General features: G+C 37.8%; 1 protein-coding gene across 1 annotated transcript; it reads left to right on the top strand.

Annotated features, from left to right (window-relative positions):
- Positions 1-13,995: 13,995 nt before the first annotated feature.
- Positions 13,996-21,794, top strand: ppp2r2d (protein phosphatase 2 regulatory subunit Bdelta). Its single transcript, XM_005804883.3, has 10 exons — positions 13,996-14,183; positions 14,372-14,446; positions 17,277-17,374; positions 17,513-17,678; positions 17,758-17,870; positions 17,987-18,164; positions 18,276-18,440; positions 18,554-18,723; positions 19,792-19,883; positions 20,047-21,794. Exons 1-10 carry the CDS (start codon positions 14,177-14,179, stop codon positions 20,324-20,326), a joined length of 1,344 nt encoding a protein of 447 aa, XP_005804940.1. The 5' UTR covers positions 13,996-14,176; the 3' UTR covers positions 20,327-21,794.
- The last annotated feature ends 328 nt before the right edge of the window (positions 21,795-22,122 follow it).

The raw sequence follows: 22,122 nt of genomic DNA, 5'->3' as shown, positions 1-22,122 counted from the left end.
TACTAAATTGAGTGGTTATTTATAGATAATATTTTTTATGTAAAAATGTTTAAATTCAATTATTATAAAGTGGTGAAAACGGTAAAAAAAAAAAACTGTATGCGTCACGGAAGGTAACAAAATCTGTTTGTGTTATTATTATTATTATTATTATTATTATTATTATTATTATTATACGTTTCACATTTTCATTTATTTTTTGTACCCTTTCTCTTAAATAAATGCAAGCAGGTTTTCCGACTCAGTGCCGGTGTGACCTCACATTTCGTCACTGACTTCTGTCAGAGCGCTCATGTTAATTGTGTGCAGTGGTGAGTTCTGTCAAGGGCATTGCCCGTGCGCACAATTTGCATTTCCATTCTGCTGTGGAAATGATGAGAGAGAGTTTCTGCGCGGTTTAGAGCCTCGCGGCGCAGTCTGTGGGCGAATTACATTTAAAGAAGGCGAGAGAAATTAAATAAGAAACCGAGACCACTTCAGGGCTATTAACATCTAAAATATCCCCTGGAAATTTGGACCAAAATACACATGACCAAATACCCAGGGTATACCCTTCGCTTTCGCAGAGCGGCCCCGCACGTCTCGGTTGTGTCCATCACCGTTTTGTTGGCCCATCTAAAATTCCTTATTTAAAAAAAAAAAAAAAGTTATCACGCCGCCTCGCGTTGATGAAAGCGAGGCAAATTTCATTTTTCAGCCTTTAATCGGAACATATTCATTTATAATGCGGGCGCCGGGCTGCCACGCAGGCAGAATGCAGGTGCAAAAAAATATAAAAAATGTGACTTTGAAAAAGTCATTTAAGAAATCTCAACAGTCAGTTTGAAATTCAGGCACCAGTTGCGTCCAGACATGAGGAGCGGAATCAGTTTAAGGTTGCTCCTCCCCTTCTTATTCCTGCAGCCCTGGCACTCAGGAGAACTTGAATTCACCTGCTGACCCCTGTGATGGAGGTGCTGCCAACTTACTGTTATACTCCCCCCCCCTCCTCCTGTTGTCTGCAGGAGTCCAATAATTCTCAAGTTCCTTCCCATCAAAATGTATATTTTCAACATGTTGCATCAGTGCCTCTAATCCATCTCTACAGGGAATATCATCATTTGATGGCTATGGGAAGTAATGCAGCTGCACAGCTCCTCGTCGCTCTGAAGGTGGTTTCTCTGCATCGAGTCAAAGATCATTATTAATATTGAACTGTGTTGCTATTAAGAGAAATGTTAATTATTATGTCAAGACAGAAGGAGTCAAGGTGAAAAGCTGCACAGCAATAGCTAAAAATAATCCACGCCAGCCCAGAGTGCAGTGTGATCCTTACAGAGGAGTGTTACCGGCAAGGGACCTTTTTACTGCAACAAAGACAAGAAGAAGAAGAAGAGAAAAAAAGAGGAGGAAGTAAATGAATTAGAGAACAAGCCAGATTTTGTCATTGTTTCATCCACGCTCGTCCTGTCCCTATTTTCCAACCTCTTCCCCTCTTTTGGAAGGGCTTGCAAATTGTATAATGCTGCTCTTTGTTTCCACCGGGTAGAGCAACATGAATAGCTGTCCTGAGCACACACACACACATAGAAAAACACTGACAAACTGATCATCTTAAAAAAAGCAACGCCCTGGTGCTCACTTGGCCTACTTTCCACGGCAGCGCTGGGACGTGGGAAGAGCAATAGAATTCAGGGGAGGATGTTCTTGCACTCTGGGAAGCATTCAGTATAGCAAGTGTGATGCACATAAACATAGCCCTCGCATTGTCAACCTTAGACCGCGTTTGCCCCAGATAACTAGTCCCCATGTGCTAGACTATTCTCTTTGACTTTGCAATTGAAATCCTGAGAAGATTATGCAAAAGCTAAAAAGAGGCAAACTCCAGGGTGGGATTTCAATTGTCAATTCCTGTTGGATTTTATAGCATTATGACATATAGTACACCATCTGTTACACTTCCTGTGAGTATAGGTCTACATCTGCACAAGTGGAGTCCTATTGATGCGAACATCAGTATAATTAAAACCTGCTCGGGAAAGGACAGCGTTATCCAATCTAATATTTCCCTCTTAAACTCCCTTTTAACACAGATGTAAGGCTAAGCAAACGGGTCTCTGGGTAACACAAATTAAAAAAAGGTGCCGGAAAGTAACCACTCCTAACTTCAGCTAAACAGACTTCCTGGAGCGGCAGATAATCTAGGGCTTCTATGTACACCGCCTAACCAAATGTCGACATCTGTGAGGGTGTGCATAAAGAAAAGCTCCTCTGAGAAACGGGTGGGGTGGTGGGGGGATAATAATCTTAGTTCCCCTCACCTTCAGCTTGCCCATAGGGGGTTTGAAAAGGGAGATGAAGGAATCCTATGTAAACATGCCAAGTCAAATTTTCACTTGAAATGTGACATAAAGGCAAAGGGCAACCTTGGCGCATCACTAATGTGGTTGCACACATGAGTGTTCAGTGCCCCTGGATGTAAACAAGTGATGTATTCAGAACATGGTTTGAGCACCGATTCACAGTGCATGTCGGAGCAGGGCCGCCTCCAGAAAGTTTGCGAAAGGGACGGCTGGAAGGGTTCCCCACTGATGATCTTGGAGCAGTGCACCAAAGCTGAAAGACGGAACAAAAATTTCAGGAGTTTTAGCGTTGCATTTCAATGATTTTATTTACCAATAGGGCACATTTAAAACAACCTCAGTTGAGGTTTGAGCTATACAAATGGCAAAATACAAGTAATTTAACACAATTGATGCCTTTAACGTTTGATAAAGGTCAGAAAATACTTTACCTCAAAGGGGAGGGGTGGTATTATGTGAATTAGATTATTTTTTATATTGTGTTATAATGTTAGGCCCTCATCTAAAATATACCTGGAATGTTGCCATGAATCTTTCATGCATGTTTGAGGAATCCATGAATCTTCCTCTTGCTCCCCTAAAGTGCATAAAGTGCAGCCCATTTCCACAAAGCTCCTCCTTGAAACCGAGTTTCGGCCTCGCAGAGCCCCTCCCCCGAGCCTTAGCTCCACCAGACTAGCGGCAGCAGCAATTAGCACACACCTAGTAGAGCTGTGCGTCTGCTGAGCTCATCATACGAACTACTTCTAAGCGTAACGCCCCGAAACAATGTTATTAAAGGCTAAATAGAGAAACGTTGTGATGATGTGCTGAAAGCAGTGTCATAAAGAACCGGATCTTCTTAAAGAGACCGAGGCAAAATTTCAAGGCGTCAAATTTCTTTTTAGTCATGATCAATATATACAGCATTTTTATAACAACCAAAGGTAACATAGTTACTTGATTGTGCTATAAAACGGCTCTGTGTGCCTAGAAAATACATCATACTGCCACTTTGAAAACTGAACTGTTTATTGGTTGTTTTTCTTAAAAGTATTTATTAAAATGTCAAAATAGTTACATTATTACATTCCTAAATTATACATAAACTATTTACAACAGATATAATTTTTTTTTGCTTCTTCCAATTAATAATATAAATCTAAGTAATAGCTGGCTTTATTTTAGTATATGAATATTACAGATTAATTGAAGAAACCAAAAGCAACTTACACTGTTGCACTTACTTGTAAAATGTAACTGTATACTTAAAGCATCACAAAAAATACACACATTTTCACTGTTATTTTCTACTTGATAATACGTATTTAACTTAATTTTTGAAAACTCTTCTTTTGCAGTCCATCATTTTAAAATCAAACATTTGTATAGCAATGTGCTTGCATAGGACAAGTAAGAAGATTTAGAGGTAGGCATCAACTTTGTTGAAGTCTTAGAAATACAATAATTGAAAATTATATTTTATATTACACTGGAATAAAAAAAATCATTCAAGAGTGAAACAAAAGTGTGCAAAACAACCAGTATGCAATTACAGTTTAAAAGTAATCAAATAATTATTTCAAAACTAATTGAGGTAGTTCACATAAGTGAGGACAAACCAAAAAAATAAAAAAAAGAGGAACTCTCACACAAATCTGATCTTGTGCTTGCAGCGGCTCAAACAGAGAGTTTTACACTGCCTCTCGCTGACGAAACATGCAAAGTTTGAGCATCTGTTCCATCATGTAGTCTTTGTTGGGAAATTAAATATTGAACTGATCTAGTGTACCATGAATGTTTCAGTCACATAAGTGATTAGACAAACTGGGGGAGGGGGCCAGACGTCACAGCGCTTCACATGCAACTTCGATATACTGCATTTGTTGGCTTTTGCCTTCATGTGTTTTATCCACCAGATTGTGTTGTGAGAGTGTGTTGAGAGTGGTTGGTGGTGGTGTGTCAATTACGCTTCACATAAGAAGTTGTAATTCAGCGCACAATCACATTTATATGCATGTCACATACGTGCACAAAAACAATCAAGAGAATGAGAGTTATTGTTTAGTCCAGCTGATTTAGTGCAAATAAATATAATTGGGGGGGGGAAAGTTGGGCTTTGGATTTATGGTTAAATTACAAACTTGGCGGCATCTAGTTTTACGCTTTTGTGTTATTGTGCATAAAGAGAACCTATTTAAATTGGTTTTCTTGTTCCATCTTGGAGTAAAACACATCTCTTTTCTTATTTCCTCATCCATTCCTCCAAATCAACAACTGTCTCAAAGGAGAGTACCCCCCCACCTCCACCTTCCTTCCTAATGATGTTTTCTTTTTTGACATAACGTTGGATTGGATTAAAATAAGCAAGGGGTAACATGCAAACAGGGAAAGGAAACGGTATCATCACAGAGATCATAAAATGGTGCCGTGAGTAGTCTTTTGTCCAGGAGCATAGGAGAGTTCTGTTGCTAAAAGGAAGGACAAAAGCAGAAGGCGCCACGGGTATAAGGTTCCCCTGAGCAACAAAGCTGAAAGTTTCAACTTGCAGCACATGGGTGTAACTTTAACTGGAATTCTGTGGATCAAAGACTCACAAACAAAGTGGGTGGAAATGCTGGAGGAGTGCTCAAGTGAAGGACAGGTTCACCATAGAGAAGGAAGGAGCGACAATTTTTATCAAACATAGACCAGGCAGTCGAAGGCTAATTACTGAGACTGTATTTCTGAACTCATAGGGCGTCGTGATTCGGCGACACACATTGTGGCCTTGGCCAGAATTTACAGAGGGCTTACCGGGCAATAGTCTGGGGTCCTGAGATTTTGGGATTCCTGAACTGTATATATAATTTTTTTCAATGGTTTGTTGTATAAATCTCCTAAGAAAACTTTTACATTTAAGTTTGGTATTTTAATTTTGTTAATCTAGAAAGCTGAAACTATTTGAAAATGATCACTTTTATAGTCTAAACTTTAATCTGTCTCTTGATCAAAAGTATGTAAAACAGCGTGACTTTGATTTTGGAGCATTTCAGTGACCTTATAAATACCTGCTATCAACTTGACTAATGTTTTTAGAAACAACTAGAAAGGATGTCATGATTCTTTTCCCCATAATAAAACAAAAAAAGCATAAAAAAACACTGTATTTAAATATGGACTAAGCTTAAAGATCTTGAACTTTAACCATCATTCTGTTGTGATTTGCATACATATAAGAAACTTGCCTCCACTCTAAGCCCATGCTTGTTTTAGAAAACAAAAATAGTTTTAGAAAACCTTTATTTCCATGCAGAAAAAGTAAAAAAAGTTACCTGGCATAAAACTAAGTGTAAGGAGTACCAAAAGTGACTCTTGTTGAGGAGTAAAAATAATTCCAAAACTAGGTTGTTAGGTATAAAACAACTACAAAAATCAAGAAATTGTTATTTAACACGGAGAAAATATACACTCCTTAAAACAGGCTTGTATGGACACATATTTTTGGTTACATCATATATGGCATAGGGCAACACAGACTTCTGTTGTATGTATTTTTTTGTGTGTCTATTTGTATTTTTCTTATTTTTCCAAGGATGTTTTTAATCATATTCCACCTTTAAAGGTGTTTCCCTGTGTTTTGTATGACTTTAAGTCAGAACACATCAGAATTTTCAACAATAAAACACAGGGAATTTGTGACGACAGCCATGGTTGGACTACAGTGAGCAGATTTCATTATTAAAAATCAGCAGCCATTACTATGAGCCAAGTTGGATGTCTTTATTTTTAAAATAAAATAAAATAAAACTTATAGTCTGTTTAATGCTTTTAACTGATATGAATTTTTCCAGCCGATATGTTAAATTCTTACCTTTCTGTGTTGCCGTCAACCAAATTAAACAAAAAGCAGGATTAGCTGTTTTTTTCCATCAGTGTTTTTTTTTTAAAGACTTTGTATTTTGTGAAATCTGGCAGTGGAAATCTGTACTTTATTACCCATCTGTATTTTTATTATCAGCCCTGCATCTGTCAGTGGAAAAATATACACCCCTGGACAGATTCTTTAAATCAGGTTTAACAGCTGAAGTCGTATTTTTGTCAGATTCAATAGCAAAGTTCACACTGAATGTAGATGCTCTTGCTTTTTAGGATCCGTTCCTCTCTCATGTCTTCGCCTGCCATCTTTCAGAGAGACGGAGAATTATTCGGTTCTGTGTTTAAAAAAAAAACTAAAAACAGCCTTGAAAATTTGTGGGGCTTAAGGCAATTCATCAGGTTAGATCAGTACAACGCGGATGTGTAACCTTTACACTGCACTGGAACCTGCTCGTACAAGTGCTATGAAAGGTCCCCGTGGCACTCTGCTCCTCTGACATGGATTTGAAGACTTGCCACTTTATTAGCTGCTAAGCCCCCGCTACTTGTTCTATATAGTGGAGGCCTACGTTATGAGCCAGGATCTCATTGTCTGGCGTTATTAGAGGAAGAGTCGGCAGCGCTTCCCTCTCCTTCTCTCTCTCTCTCTCTCTCTCTCTCTTTGCCCCCTGAGAGAAAAAAGCCTGACTGTTTGAAGGGAAGCTACAAGTGCAATTTAACCCATCTTATTTACAATATGATCTGTTACGAGGACATCATCGCTGCAAGGATTCGCAACCTGGTACATTCCCCGCAATGTAATTCTTTTCTGTTTTCATTGATTTGTAAGAGTGTGCTCTGTTTGATGTGCAGCTGAGCCCATAAAACGAGGCGCATGTGCTCAGAGTCCAGCTGGAAACTTTGATGCTCTGGACGAGTCCAGCTATGTGTGTTTTCCTACATCAAACCCATGCTATTGAAATTAGAGTTCTAGTTTCTTTTTTTGTTTTTTTTACAATTAAAGGTAATAACTATTCATTAATTAAAACGGAAGAAAACCTATTAGGTCTGGTTAAACTGTTTGTGCCAGTGACATACACACAGGTTCATCAACCAGAATAAAAATGATGTGCTTGAATAATAAGTGCCATAGTGCCATCTAGTGAACGTATTTGCACACTGAAGAGCGACAGTCCCTGTGCACATAAAGTAAGCTGCACAGCACATCACACAGTGGGCACAATGAATGTAGAAAATAAAAAGAAACGAGAGCGCAAGTCTGTGTACCTTTTCACTGAATACACGTGGGCTACAGGGTGGGGCATAACCACATTAAATGACCACACATGTGGGGGGAAATAAACAAAGATTTGCCCTTCGAGCCAGGTCTCTGACAGCCGTTAGTTTGTGGTGAGCTGCAAGGACAACCTTCTTTCAGAAAATGAGGCAATGTCGAAGGCTACGCATGCAAATTACACTCTGCCATCTAAATTACAAAGACATACACAGACCTCAAGTCATCAGGCCTCACATTTCACTCATCTGGCCTTCCGGCTGTTAAGGTTGCCAGAAGATGTTACAGAAGCAACAGAATCAAAAATAATAAGGAAAGAAAAAAAAACAAAAACAAAACAAAACAAAAAAAAAAAACACGAGCCAAAAACTGGAGTCTTGAATAATTGATTGTGTTTGCCTTTGCTGTTTGTGTGTGTATGCGTGTGTCCGTGCGTTTGTGTGTGTCTGTAAGTAAAGACTGAAGGCCTGGACAGAGCTTAATGCCCCTGAGCAGGGCAGACACATCCACTGGCCAATGGCTTGTGTTAAAGACCGTCTGATAGGCCGAGTGTGGGGGAGGAGTGTGTTTGTGTTGTGCTTTAATGCCTCTGTGCGGCCACTCGCACCAAATTGCAAGAGGACAGTGGCTGCATCGACTTTTTCTCTTTTTTTTTCTCTCCCCAAAACAAAGTTGACTCATATTATGCCTCTTTTTTGCTCAAGAATACAATAAGGTAATGATTTTCCAGAAAAACAAATGCACGCTGTTTTAAACGGCCCAGGAATAGGTGTGTTGTAAGATGTTAAAAAGTCAATACACCTTCATTTTGTCTGTGCTGGTAATGAGCTATATTTTCTGGGGAAAATGGCTGCTTCTCCGGAGGCACCTTGTCTACTGAATGTGGCCCTGATCCTGGATAAAACAGAAGGCTCACCAATCAATCTCTCCAGGTTGCCCACAGCCAGAGAAAGCAGCTGCACCACATGTTTGCCTTGCGCGATAGCGACAAGTTAACATACGGGCAGCACAGTAACCATCCACAAGCAGCCTCTAGCTGTCTTATAATGAATTCCCACAGGGATGGGGAACTATCAGAGTCAGTGGTGTTACTGGAGGCTCGGAATAAAGTCAACACCTCTCCTTATACCTGATGAATCTACGGCAGCACACACACACAGTCACTGCCAAAGCTGTAAACCTGTAAAGAAATATTTAAAAATCCTACAAACACGATTTAATTATTTAGTTTATAAAATAGCAAATTAGGTTTTAGTCAAATATTTCACATAGACCAAAAAAAAGAGTCTAATGATTTTAATAGTTTGATATTTGGCATCGCAACACATTTTCAGAATCTAAATGGAAATATGACATATTATGTCATTTATAAGATAAACGACATCATATAAATACAATTTCTCTTTGGCAAAACTCCTTGAATTCAAAGGTCCAAATACAGCACTCTTTGGTACTATATCACATATGTCGTAGGAAAAGCTTTTAGTTTAAAAATCAGGAACTCTTTGTACGTCATGGAGCAAATAAAGTTCAGTTCTATCACAATGTATTTAGCTAAAGGTGAAAGCTACATAAAAACAAACCAACATGTTTAAAAGTAAGTCAAACATGACATAGAGGTTAAGGTTCTTAAAATGATTCTTTTGCAACATCAGAACCATTTGTGCTCATTGATTTGTAGTTCATTGCTATCAGGACAAACTACATATTAACACATATACACTAATGCACAATGCTTTCAGAAAGTATTTACACCTCTAAACGTTTTCACATTTTGTGAAGTTATAACCACAATCATTGTGTGTGTTTTATTGGGATTTTTGTTAACTGACCAACACAAAGTATGTGAAGTTGAAGGAAAACAATACATATTAATATGCTTTGATGTAAACTGTGATATTGTAGTTCCAGCTGTATGTCTACGGTCAATTGTGAAGTCAGTGTTTCTTTCAGAATCTTCCAGTACTTAGCTCTCTCTAGCTTAAGCTTCCCTTTCACCACTGAAGTAAACCGTTCACACAGCATGATACTTCAAACACTATGTTTCAATTATATACAGTGTTTTCTAGGAGAAGTAAGTTTTCTACATGTTTGCTGTGTTCCCAACATAGCAGCACACTGGGGGTCTTTTGGCTTTGTTCTTTCCACTCCTCTATAAAAAAAACAGATATGTCATCACATTCTTTCCCCTGATCTCTGGATCTTTCCAGCTCCCCCAGAGTTACCACTCATAATGCTCCTCTTATGTGGTCCAGTTTAGGTGGACATCCATATCTTGGCATTTTTACAATAATCTTGTACTCTTTCCAGTTTCAGATAATAGATTGAACAGTTCTTAGCAAGATTTTCAAAGCTTGACATATTGCCTTATAACCCAGCCCTGCCTTCAAATTCTCCTCAGCTTTGTTGCAGATCTGCTACATTTATTGGTCTTCATAATTCTGTTTGTTCACTAATGATCTCTAACAAACAAAGCCTTTTCAGAACAACTGCACTTAGAATAAATAACAGGAAGGCGGGCTCTATTTACTAACTTTGACTTCTCACGGCAGGTGGTTGCAATAGATTTAATTTTCGGGCTATCCAAGTAAATTTAGGTTTGATTGTAAACACACAACATTTGACAACCAAAACTTCACAATAATGGGCAATTGTTAATTTGGTCTGTCACATCAAATTTTAATTAAACGTTGAATTTTGTGGTTCAAAAGTAAAATAAATAAATAAATAATCTGGAAAAATTCAATGCAAATGTACACTTTTGCATGACATTATTCAGCGCTGGCTGATTTGCGACACCTGTAAGCATTGTAATTAATTATATAACATAATATCATTAAAGTAAAAAGAAAATATAGTGAGCAATATAGCTGGTCTTTACAAATCATTTCAGTTTTATTTTAAAATGACCCCAGTATGAGTTCAGAAGTAGTTCTGTGGGTCTGCAAATCCATTTGTTGACCTCTCCTAAAGAGAATGATATTTATTCAAGAAAATCTCTACATAAACTAATTCTACAGTTTGCATTGGAGTTACTGAACCAGTATGTCACGAGTGTCATAATAGTAATTTGTGACATAAACTAGAAACTACTGTCGGATCAGTTGAAGTCTGTAGAAGATTGCTTTCGCAGGTTTTCTTCACCTTGTCAAATGTCGAATTCAAAACCAAAATATATATTTTTTAGTACTTGCAGCATAAGTTACCAATTAAACTTCAGTTTAACAATTAATGTAACTAAAACATCAAGCAAACAAAAGATTTTTTTTTTACAGCCAACATAATGTATAAATTTACAAGCCATGCCTCTACGCATACCAAATATCAATACATGCAATGTCCTGAATAGTTACATCCAAACTGTATCATCACCATCCGTCTTGAAAATCCATAGATAATTTTGCTTGTGCTGCTTATTTTCAAATCAGTTCAATATGAACTAAAATACTAAGCCAACAACTGAGCCTTGGGGTACACCACAGACAATTTTTTTTTCCTGCTGCTTATTTTCAAATCAGCTCAATGTAAACTAGAAAGAGTGGGTCAAGAACTAAGCCTTGGGGTACACCTCTAATCAATTTTCACAACTTCCCACATCTGCAATAACCAAAGGGGATTGGTGCAAAAGGTGAAGCAGAAGAAGAGATATGGCATAATTATCTGTTTTTAACATGCCTAATGCATAATTTTTCTGTTATTTATGTCAGTTTTCTTCTTTTTCCTCTCTCACTGGTTGTTTCTGTGTATGTTGATGTGTGAGTGTGTTTGTGCGTGAGTGTGCCTAACCTCCAGGCCTCTGCTCGGCTCCTTCCCACGGGACACGCTGTGTGATTGATGAGAAAGATGCACATAGCTCGGGAGATACTGGAGAGAGGATTTTTGGTCAAGTTTGGTCCAGGTCTTTGAGGCTGCACTCCTATCCATTGTCTTGACACCTCCAGGAGAATCTGCAGATGAAGAAAACGTATAACAAAAGAAGTCACAGGTACTATTTCTGTGTAAGACATCTTGCTCATGGATCACAATTACTAACTGTGAAATAGTGCTTTTCCAAGTCACAGAGATATTTTATAACAAAGAGGAAAATGTAAAAAGAAAAGAGGACCTATTTCAGGTTAATATATATACATACATATATTAGTATGCACTTAAATAGGGTGCTTCTATCAGTTTGTGCACTCAAAGGAACAAATGTGCTTACTTTATCCGCTCAAATGTGGCCCAGATATCAAGCATTCCCACGCTACATGAGATTTTTTCCCCTCATATTTTTTTGGAATGTGACTTTTTTATAGCACTATCAATCCCAATGGGCAAGCATTCTATTCCCAGTTCATGACAGCACTCATTGTACAGGAAGCACTTCACACAGCATCACAAGTATGAAACTATAAACGAATTCTGCTGCTCCAACATTTATTTCTCGGTGTATTTTTACACTACTTTGAGCACGCTAAATAAATAAGTACGCAGCATAAATTCCGGTTGAGTCGAGGAGCATTTGAAAAGTTGTTTTGTGAGAAATATACTACTTTGTGGAATAAACAAATACACAGCTGAAATGATGTGCTGCCTCATAAGATATTCAGTCTTTTGCATTAATTCATACATATTTTCTTCTTCTGTTGGTTTTTTATTATTTATTTTGGGGTTAAATTTAAATGAGACTATCTTAAAACATTGAATGAAAGGAAGAAAAGTATTACAGGTTGTTTTCTTTTGGCTTTTTATACGTAACCTTTCTGTTTCAGAATTGTGAGGTGAAGGCCAGCAGATTTACTTTCACAAGTGGAACATTACAGCTTTCGCTATGATGCTATCCTTCATATTGCAAGATGCATTTAGTGGAAACTGCAGCCCAACTTAGAGTGTATCTAAAAAAACATAATATTTTTGTTGAAACATTAATATGATCGAGCGATGAAATAAAAGCAGATGTGTTGTTGGCTTGAAATTTTGTTTGCTCTATTTTTATCTTCACCCACAAATTCATCCATTTGAAAAAATAAGGATAGTCCAAATTGCGGTTTTTGATTGAGACATTTAAAAGGATTAATCTCTAATCGTTTTTTTTTTTCGCTGGAAAAAATAGTGATTTATTTATAGATGAGTGCTAAAACATGACCGTAATTTCATTGATAAAACAAACCGTGTGTAAATCAAAATGTATCTAGTTTGAGAAAAAAATTAGGACAACCTAGCCCCGTTCTGCCATGGTCCATGTTCAGCCTGTCTCACGTCACCCACAGCATCTCAATGAGATCAAAATTGAAATTCTGAATCAGCCCAGGACTTTCCGTGTCTTAATTCTCACTCAGACATATTCACTGATATGCTTAGGGTCACTATCCATGTTGATTTTTTTGTGGACAGAATCACATTTTTCTCAAGAACCGTGTGACAAACAACAGAATTCATGGTGGAGTCAAAGCATCCCAAAACCATCACCCTTTCACATTCATGCTTCACGGTTTGGAAAATGTTCTTTTCCTCAAATGCTTTAATTGGCTTTTCTCTGGTGTTGTACATAATACCATTTTGACCTTATCTGCCAAAAGAGCTTTACTTCAGTAGTCCTGGTCTTTATCTGCATTATGTATGGGCTTTTAAGAGCAAAGGTTTCATCCTTGCGCATCTCCATAGGAGTAAAACCTATGCAGTGTTTCTTTGGTGTATCTCACACAGTTGCAAACTCTTCCTGTAGGTTCTGCGATAACACTTTAGATATTTTCGGAGATCGGAGATCATCTAGTGATCTGTTTTCAAGGTGAACTTGTTTGAACAGAAAAACCTGCTTATGTCAGCATTTGTTTGGAATGTGTATGCAATGTAGTCATTTAACAAATCCAAATTGCAATTTATCCATGTATTTCATACATCATTGAAAGATTTAAATAATTATGCATGCATTTATTAAACATTTATCTCGAATGTTTAATAATCACCTTTAGGGATATTTATTTAATCGCTTATGTTTTTTTTTAATGTAACACTTTTTGACCATATACAAGTTATTCAATAACAGTGACATTGACTTCCACCATTTCACCACTAGATGTCACCAAATGCCCGTCAAATAGAACCATTGGTACCCTGTCCTGTCACGTTTTTAAATTACATCTTACCGTACTTTAAATTTGTAATCATGTCACAAAACTTTTTAAAAAATCTAACGATATGTTTTAAACTAATATTTTTGCATTTCTAACCCTTCGCATTTAAAATATAAATAAAAAAAATATGCCGCCTGTTGAACACACGGTCTAAAAATGTAAGAGTCCGATAGTAGCTCGTTGAGATGTATTTTCTTTACTTTAAATTTAGAAATCATTTTCATAGCTGTTCTCTGGATGTAATGTTTGACTCAGTCGCCAAAGAACGGAAAACGTGTCTTTAAAACAAGACGCGGAGGTTTTATGATCTAGTTTGGTGTAATAAAGTTGGATAAATGGAAGAAAGAGAGGAAATATAAGGCGTTAGAAAGGGATGCACGGGAGGATGGATGGAGCCAGGATGTGGCATGTGTGCATGACGTCGTTTCTCCATGTACCGTGCGCCATTTTGGAAGAAAAAAAAAATCACGGATAATTTCCGTGGTCTTGACAGATCTGGACCCGAGTCTTCTCACTGATTGTTGATGCTATCCGTTTCCCGGAGCGAGCGAGCCGCGTTGGGTTGATCGGGTATCGGAAGCTGCGTGCAACAAAAGCTGCTAAATGAAGCAATGGCGGGTAAGCTACTTTTGAAGGGAGGAAAAAGGATCCACCTCTCTCTCGGTGTGGCCTGAATCTGAACCAACGTTAGCGCTAGCGAGCTAAGTTGTCAAAACTGTGTCCCTGTCAGGTCATCTCATCACCAGTTGTAAAACTAAAAGAAGGAAATGGTCTAACCCAAACTAACGCCATCGTTCTTTTCACAGGAGTTACAGGAGGAAATGATTTCCAGTGGTGTTTCTCCCAAGTGAAAGGAGCGATAGATGAAGATGTTGCGGAAGGTATGTAGCTAGCGTTAGCTCGGCAGCTAAGCTAAAGCTGCTACTCGGATACCGCGGGGATGGCGCTCTGTGGGCTTGAAAGGAAAGTCTCGACACGTAGCCACAGATGCAAGCCTGTTTTATTTTAAAAGTCAGTTCTCCCGTTTTGTGTGACTGTGGTTGTGGGAACGCCCTTACCCTGTGAATTGCTGTTTTCGCTAACTAGCTGTAAGCTAGGTGGGAGCTAAATGTCAGTGTGCTGCTGGCGTGACATCATGGCTTGTTTTCATTCATACTTGAAGAGTCGCTGTGCGTATTTGGCTGCCAGTCGCTGAAATATGGCCCGTCCTTCCCTTTTTCGGTGCATGTCTGCACTGCCTGTACCTGAAGCGTACTTCCTCATTGTCAGTACAATGACATTTCAGGTATTCGCTAGCAGCGAGGCAACACTGTTACTCCCTCTGTATACATATTTAGTCATTCAAGGAAATGCTATTTTACAGGCTAAACAAATTTCTGTTGGAGCCTTTTGGCATTGTATGAGTAGTGGAACATTTTTAAACTAGAAATCATCATAATTGTCTTCTGCTTTTCTGAATTGTTTCATTGATGTCGAAGTTGGCCTTTGATCTTGCTGCAGGGTTTCACCACGTTTTTGGGATCTGGCATTATTAAAAGAATATTAAGCTAGATGTTTTAGCAAAATTTGTGTATCTCATAAGACCTGTTTGTCAAACCCAAATATTTTATCTGAAAGGGTAACGACTTTCAAGTGTTAAAATCATGTGCGTGTTAAAAATTAGTACTGCTACAGCAGCTTTAAAAGCTGAAATTCTGTAGTAATTTATGCTTCTCAATTTATACTGAAATTTGTTTAAGGTTGTGACCAAAAGTAAACAGCAATGTTTATTTAAAAAATTATTTATGATTGCCATATAACGTTAAGCAGTTAAACAAATGTCAAAATTACAGGCAAAATAAAACACATTCAGATTTGCTGCAATGAAAACACTTGTGGTTATTTACAATATTTGATCAACTCAGGATTTTTAATGGCCACTAAATGTTAGATAATTGGCTTGTAAATAGTCTTTTATTATTCAGCCTACAGGTGACATCTGTTGGTAGCGAATTATGTTTACACCATTGTAAAATGGTGGAAAAGCAATAAAAAAAATCCTGCTTTATGTAAAAGATGCATTCTTGTTCAAATGAAACACTGTTGCATCCTAAAATAAAGTATTTCTAATTTTTGTTGGAATCTCTGGACCTCACACAGGCTGATTTATTTGTGCTGATGTATCAAATCAGTTTGTTTTTTGTTAGTTTCGGGATATGCAGAAAGTGTTAACAGACGATTTGGTGGATTTATAAATTATACTTGTATTGTACTTAATTATCATAAGACTAACTCTTTTAAAATAAGCTCAGTATCATGTCACGTAACTTATATTCAACAAGTAACAATTGCTATTTTGTGTATGTTACACACAATTATCTTTTGTTAATTTTCAAAACAACAATCTACAATAGCAAATAAAATGTCCTTCTTAAGGGACAGTGCAGCCATGACTAGCATATTCAAAAGTTAATCCCCTGGAGCACCAACAGTAGCTGCATACTTTGTAATAAATACATAACACTAAAAGCTACTTAAATGTAAACCAGGAGTAGTCCACATTCCTTTAAAAAAAATGATGTTGCTGATCTTGGGTCAGTCTAGGTATGAAAGAAAATGCTTGAAAACTGACACTTTTCTAAATTTAGACAAACCAAAGTTTTATTGACCATAATCATAGATCAAGGTAATCCTTCACAGATTTGACAGAGTTAAAGTTTGCAGATTTTGAGGTAGAATATATCAAGGGCAATCCAGATAATTAAAAACACTGTAAAATATTGAATCAGAAATCCAGTGTGCAACCTTTGAGTTCCAGATCCGTAGAGCTTATTTCTAACTTACTGCTTTGCTTATTGCTGTTGACATGCATAAAAAGGATATTTAGATGCGTATCAATCAAGCTTTTCTAGCCAAAGCTGATTGCCTGTTGTGTTTATTTTCTGACCTGCCAATCAGGTTATTTTTTCCCCTTTATATTTTAAAAGTAAAACATGTGCTGCAGGTTCTTTACTAAAGGTTTCAGTTTTAAAATGTAACAAAACCAGTTAAAGAATTGCTAAACTATTCCCATTTTATTTTAAATCAAAGTTAATGTTTCTTTGTTATTTTTGTGTTTTTCCATATATTAAAATAAAGAAGTTAATCAAAGTAGTTGCTGTTGGTTGATTCTTTTTAGACTGAAAATTTTTATGGTTCTTAAGTTTTGATAGATAAATAAATAAAACGTTCATGTCAATCAAGGAAAAAATGTCTAATTTGAATTCTGGCCAATATATTGGTGATGCTCCAGCAAGTATACTGGTCAACGTACAAATACACTGAAATACAGTCTATACTTATTAATGCTGCTGCGAAAATGTAGATGTTAGGCCAGCAAGTAGACAGCATAAACCAAAAGATATATATATTTTTTATCATCAGGTCAACACTTGCTGTCACCAAGAAATCTGTTGCTGTGTTCACATCAGTATTGTTCTTCCTCCTTAAGATGATACTATTGAAATGCTCCACAGAGCCGCATAGTGCTATAGCAACCTCACGCTCATTTTCACACCTCTTGATGTTATTTGAAATCATTTTAGATTTATATAACTGTGGTTGTGAGAAGTCAGAAAAATTCTGGAGATCTTAAAATTAACTGCCATACAGATATTAAATTTTGTCAAAAAGGCAATGTTGGGTGAAGTGGCAGTCACCCAATATGCGTGTTTTTTTTGTTTTTTTTTTCAGCTGACATAATCTCAACTGTTGAGTTTAACTATTCTGGAGATTTACTTGCAACTGGAGACAAGGGAGGGCGAGTAGTGATATTTCAACATGAACAAGAGGTAAGATTTATTCAGTATAGTAAGGGATGGTTTGCCATGCCATCCCCCCTCCCTCCTCTGTTGCAGTGAAAGGATTTAAACCTGGTGACTCATGTTTTTTTTGTGTGTGTGTGTGCTCTTATTTATTGTTCTCCTCAGTCTAAGAATCGTCCACACCTGCGTGGGGAGTACAACGTCTATAGCACTTTTCAGAGTCATGAGCCAGAATTTGACTATTTGAAAAGTTTAGAAATTGAGGAAAAAATTAATAAAATAAGATGGCTACCCCAACAAAATGCTGCTCACTTTCTACTTTCAACAAACGGTAAGAGGCCTTGACTTGGTTTTAGACTTTATGCTCACACATGATTTTCAAAACTGACGACATCTTTAACTTCTGGCAGATAAAACTATCAAATTGTGGAAAATAAGCGAAAGAGATAAACGGGCAGAGGGTTACAACCTAAAAGATGAAGATGGGCGACTCAGAGATCCTTTTAGAATCACCTCTTTACGGGTATGTGCCACCACAGTTCAAACCTGCCTCATTTTTTTTGTGTTTTTTTTTTGCTTGTGATGAGTTCTAAAACTTTTAAAATCGATAACAAGTGATTGTTCTGCATTTTCTTTTAGGTACCAGTTCTGATGCCAATGGATCTCATGGTAGAAGCAAGCCCACGGAGGATCTTTGCAAATGCGCACACCTATCACATTAATTCCATTTCTGTAAATAGTGACCATGAAACTTACCTCTCTGCAGATGACCTAAGAATAAATCTATGGCACTTGGAAATCACAGACAGAAGTTTTAGTATCCTTTTCTTGATCATATATATCAGATATCAAACGCATGCCTCGTCATTTGGCGTCTGTATCTTACTGAAAGAGAAGGCGGTTTGTTCCTTTAACACTGCTCTCCCAGATATTGTAGACATCAAGCCCGCCAATATGGAAGAACTGACAGAAGTAATCACAGCTGCTGAGTGCCATCCACACCAATGCAATGTATTTGTGTACAGCAGTAGCAAAGGCACCATCCGCCTGTGTGACATGCGAGCAGCGGCACTCTGCGATAGGCACTCAAAGTGTAAGTTTATGACTCAATAGAGGATATTAGGATTACCGCACTTGCTGTTTGTAAATGTAGTTTTGGGAGCCATTCTCATTTTTCTTTTAATGTGTGTGTATGTGTATTTTTAGTCTTTGAGGAACCTGAGGATCCAAGCAGCCGATCCTTTTTCTCAGAGATCATCTCCTCCATCTCAGACGTGAAGTTCAGTCACAGCGGACGCTATATGATGACACGTGACTACCTCTCCGTCAAGGTTTGGGACCTCAACATGGAGAACAGACCAGTGGAGACGTATCAGGTGCATAGATCTACTTCTGCAGGGGTTTAAAACAACTATTTTAGGTGCATCTCTCTGCACTTAGTACAAATATATCAAATGTAAATCCAATAAGACTATTATGACTTATATCTATCATTTCAACAACATTGAGTAAGTAACAGTAAATAACCATCAAATTTAGAGTAATTTTTATGTTTTATATTTATTCGGAGTTTTTTTTTAAGAGAAATATATTTGATGACAGCTCTATTGACATACAAATAATCAAAATAACATTAAGCTAGAAAAGTCTTGAAGAAATCCTGGTGTGTACAGGGACAGCTATGTTATCCCTAAAATGTATTAACTTTGGGATTTTCAGGCCCACTGGGAATCTAGAGTAATAGCACTCCAAAATAAATATCAGACATGCTAACACTAGCATGTTCCTGTCAATATCTAACACAATGTTTCACTAAAATGCTCATTAGCTAAAATGCTAGTGTAAGCTAACAAGCTATTAATAGTATGTTGGCTTATGTTAGCTAACTCTGTCTGTTGTGCTAAAAGCAGTATACGCTGTCTTTGGCTAATATGCTAACAAATGCTTGTTAGCCACTTTCAGCTCTGCTCATTGAATTTATATGCTGTCTTGAGCTACAATACATCAAAATGTTGCCTAACATAAGTTGTACTTACTATGAAAGTCATGTGTGTATGCTATATTTCGCTACAATAACATTAGCATACAATGGAACACTATCAGGTGCCGTTGGTGCCCAAGTCCAATCTTTGAGAGCGAACATTCTGCAACTTTTGGATGCACACTTAAATCAAATGCCTTAATTCCCTCATCAGATTCAGGTGTGTTCAACAGATGCATCTGAAAGCTGCAGGATAAGTAGCTCTTGAGTTCTGGGCTCAATTATTCCTGCTTGACAACATGCAATTCACTGCTCTCCATTTATTGCTTTTGCAGACAATGATTGTTTAAAAATAACGTAGGCTATAAATTTATAATAAGTTTTGTGTCACTACTTTAAGATTTTAAAAGCAATTGTATTTTTTAAGTCAAGTATTCATGTTTATTAAAATCTTTTGTTTCAGGTCCATGAATACCTTCGCAGTAAGCTCTGCTCCTTGTATGAAAACGACTGCATCTTTGACAAGTTTGAGTGCTGCTGGAATGGCAGTGACAGGTAAACAAACATCCTCCCTATTGCAAGCAGTTATTGTTCCCCTGCTGCCGCTTTAGATCTTTCAGCATCATCGATCCACGAGTCGCTTTGTTTTTTTTTTTTCTCCTTTCGTTTTATGGCAAGACAATCAATGCAGGTAATCCGTTTTTACTTCCTCCACCAGTGCCATCATGACCGGCTCCTACAACAACTTCTTCCGAATGTTTGACCGCAACACCAGGCGGGACATTACACTGGAGGCGTCCCGGGAGAGCAGCAAACCACGGGCTACGCTCAAACCCCGCAAAGTGTCCACCGGCGGCAAGAGGAAGAAGGACGAGATCAGCGTGGACAGCCTGGACTTCAACAAGAAGATCCTCCACACTGCCTGGCACCCCAAAGATAACGTGATAGCTGTGGCAGCCACCAACAACTTGTACATTTTCCAGGACAAAATCAACTAAAAACAAAAAAAAAATATTTGGGGCTCCAGAGGATAGGGCTTTTACCATACCTGTGTAGTTAAGCCTACTACTTGTCTATCTGTATAAGAAGAAGCAGCCTTGTTGTTCCTCCTGGTGAAGAAATTGAAAGCACGTGTCTACTTTTTTTTGCCACAGGAGGTTGATCCATAGGCCTGTTTTATTTTCGAGTCTGAGCTTAGGTTGTTCTTTGCCTTTGGCACCAGGGCAATCAGCACGCCCCTCCCCTGACCCAGAAAGCCCAATTCGGGTCTAATTGATGGAATGGCACTTCCTAGAGGTCAAACCCTTGAACATTGCTATTTGTGTTGACATTTTAAGCCTTCATTTCACAATTTAACGACAGAACTCTCGGAAGTCCTTAAAATGACGTCTTGTCAAGGTTGTATTCATCTTTCAGAGATTTTTGGGCCCTGAGAAGCACGGGTGAATAGGCCAGTAGGCCTAACTGTAACATTCCCCCATTGGTCTTGTATTCAGGCCAAATTACTGCTGGAAAAAGGCCCATGAATTTGAAAAGTGGACTTGTTTCATTTCCTCCCTTCCCCTCCCCCGTTCTCTTCTTTTTATCCCCCAGTCAATACAGCAACATAAAATTCACTGACTGTATCTACTCAAGTACACCTTGTCATCGACATAATAAAAGAAACTAAAACTACAGATGTGTTTTTAAATTTAGAAGTAAGGTATTAAAACATGTTTATTGCTTTGCATGTTTTTATGTTGTAGAGAGGTGGAGAAATGTCCAGTCACGCCACTGTTTTTTTCTTCTTTTTTTTTTCGAGCAGATCTACGGCAAACTTGTCGAGGAAAAACTATTTGGGGCAATCGGTTTGGAAATTACTGTCGGAAAATGTCTGCGTGAAGATATTAAAGTCCTACTTTTTGACACTGTTTTAGGATGCAGACTGGAAACTGAACGGCACAAAATAGAGTCCAGGACAAAGGGAATCTGCAGCCTTAATACCTACTTCAACCAGTGACAGCTACAGCTACAAGTTGCGTCCCCGAGCGTTATACGAACCTCATGTGCATTATTTGTAAATCCTATTTTATAGAGTTTTGTCCTCATACACTGCTGCTACATGTGGCTGTCTATGAAAAAACATAAAGGAGGAAAATTGCACACCATACATACGGTTTATGTGATAGAGTGCCTCTGAATCTTGTAATAAGTAGGAAACAAAGACAGGCCTCATACATGTGCCCTTTTTTTTTTTTTTCCATTTGATTAGGGATGCCACCCAGATCTGAACCACATACTGCAAATGTGGATCTTTGTAGTTGTGAATGCAGACATGAAGGTTGACTACGCAAAAAGTATACTGATGACGTTACAAACACATAATAATGCATTGTCTTTGTCCATTGATTCCTAACATGGTGGCAATGTATTCACTTGTTTATTATTTTGACCAAAGTTCAATAAAATTTTAATTGTGTTCATCTGCATGTTTTCCGTTCCTTTTTATTATGCGTGGTAAAGGGTTGTTTTGGAAGTCCGTCAGGCACATTAAAGTTTAATACAAACCTCCACACTACTGGGGTCCAAACATTGCACAATTCAATGGATCCCAACACTTGCATTTAAAAGCAAATGTAGCATTAAATATTTAAGAAATGAAATATTGATAAAAATATAGCTGCATTTTACTTTCCAAAAAACATTATCAGTAATTATTTTAACTAGTTCTGAACCATTAAGAGTCAGTGACGTGGGTCACTACCGCTCATTGGAGAAGAGTTTTGTATCCAAGCATATGTGGGAAAGTTTAGTG

This window comes from Xiphophorus maculatus, chromosome 22 (assembly GCF_002775205.1).
Source record: "Xiphophorus maculatus strain JP 163 A chromosome 22, X_maculatus-5.0-male, whole genome shotgun sequence".
NCBI classification, from domain to species: Eukaryota; Metazoa; Chordata; class Actinopteri; order Cyprinodontiformes; family Poeciliidae; genus Xiphophorus; species Xiphophorus maculatus.
Note: the sequence above shows the minus strand (reverse complement) of the source record. Positions and strands in the feature narration are given on the sequence as shown.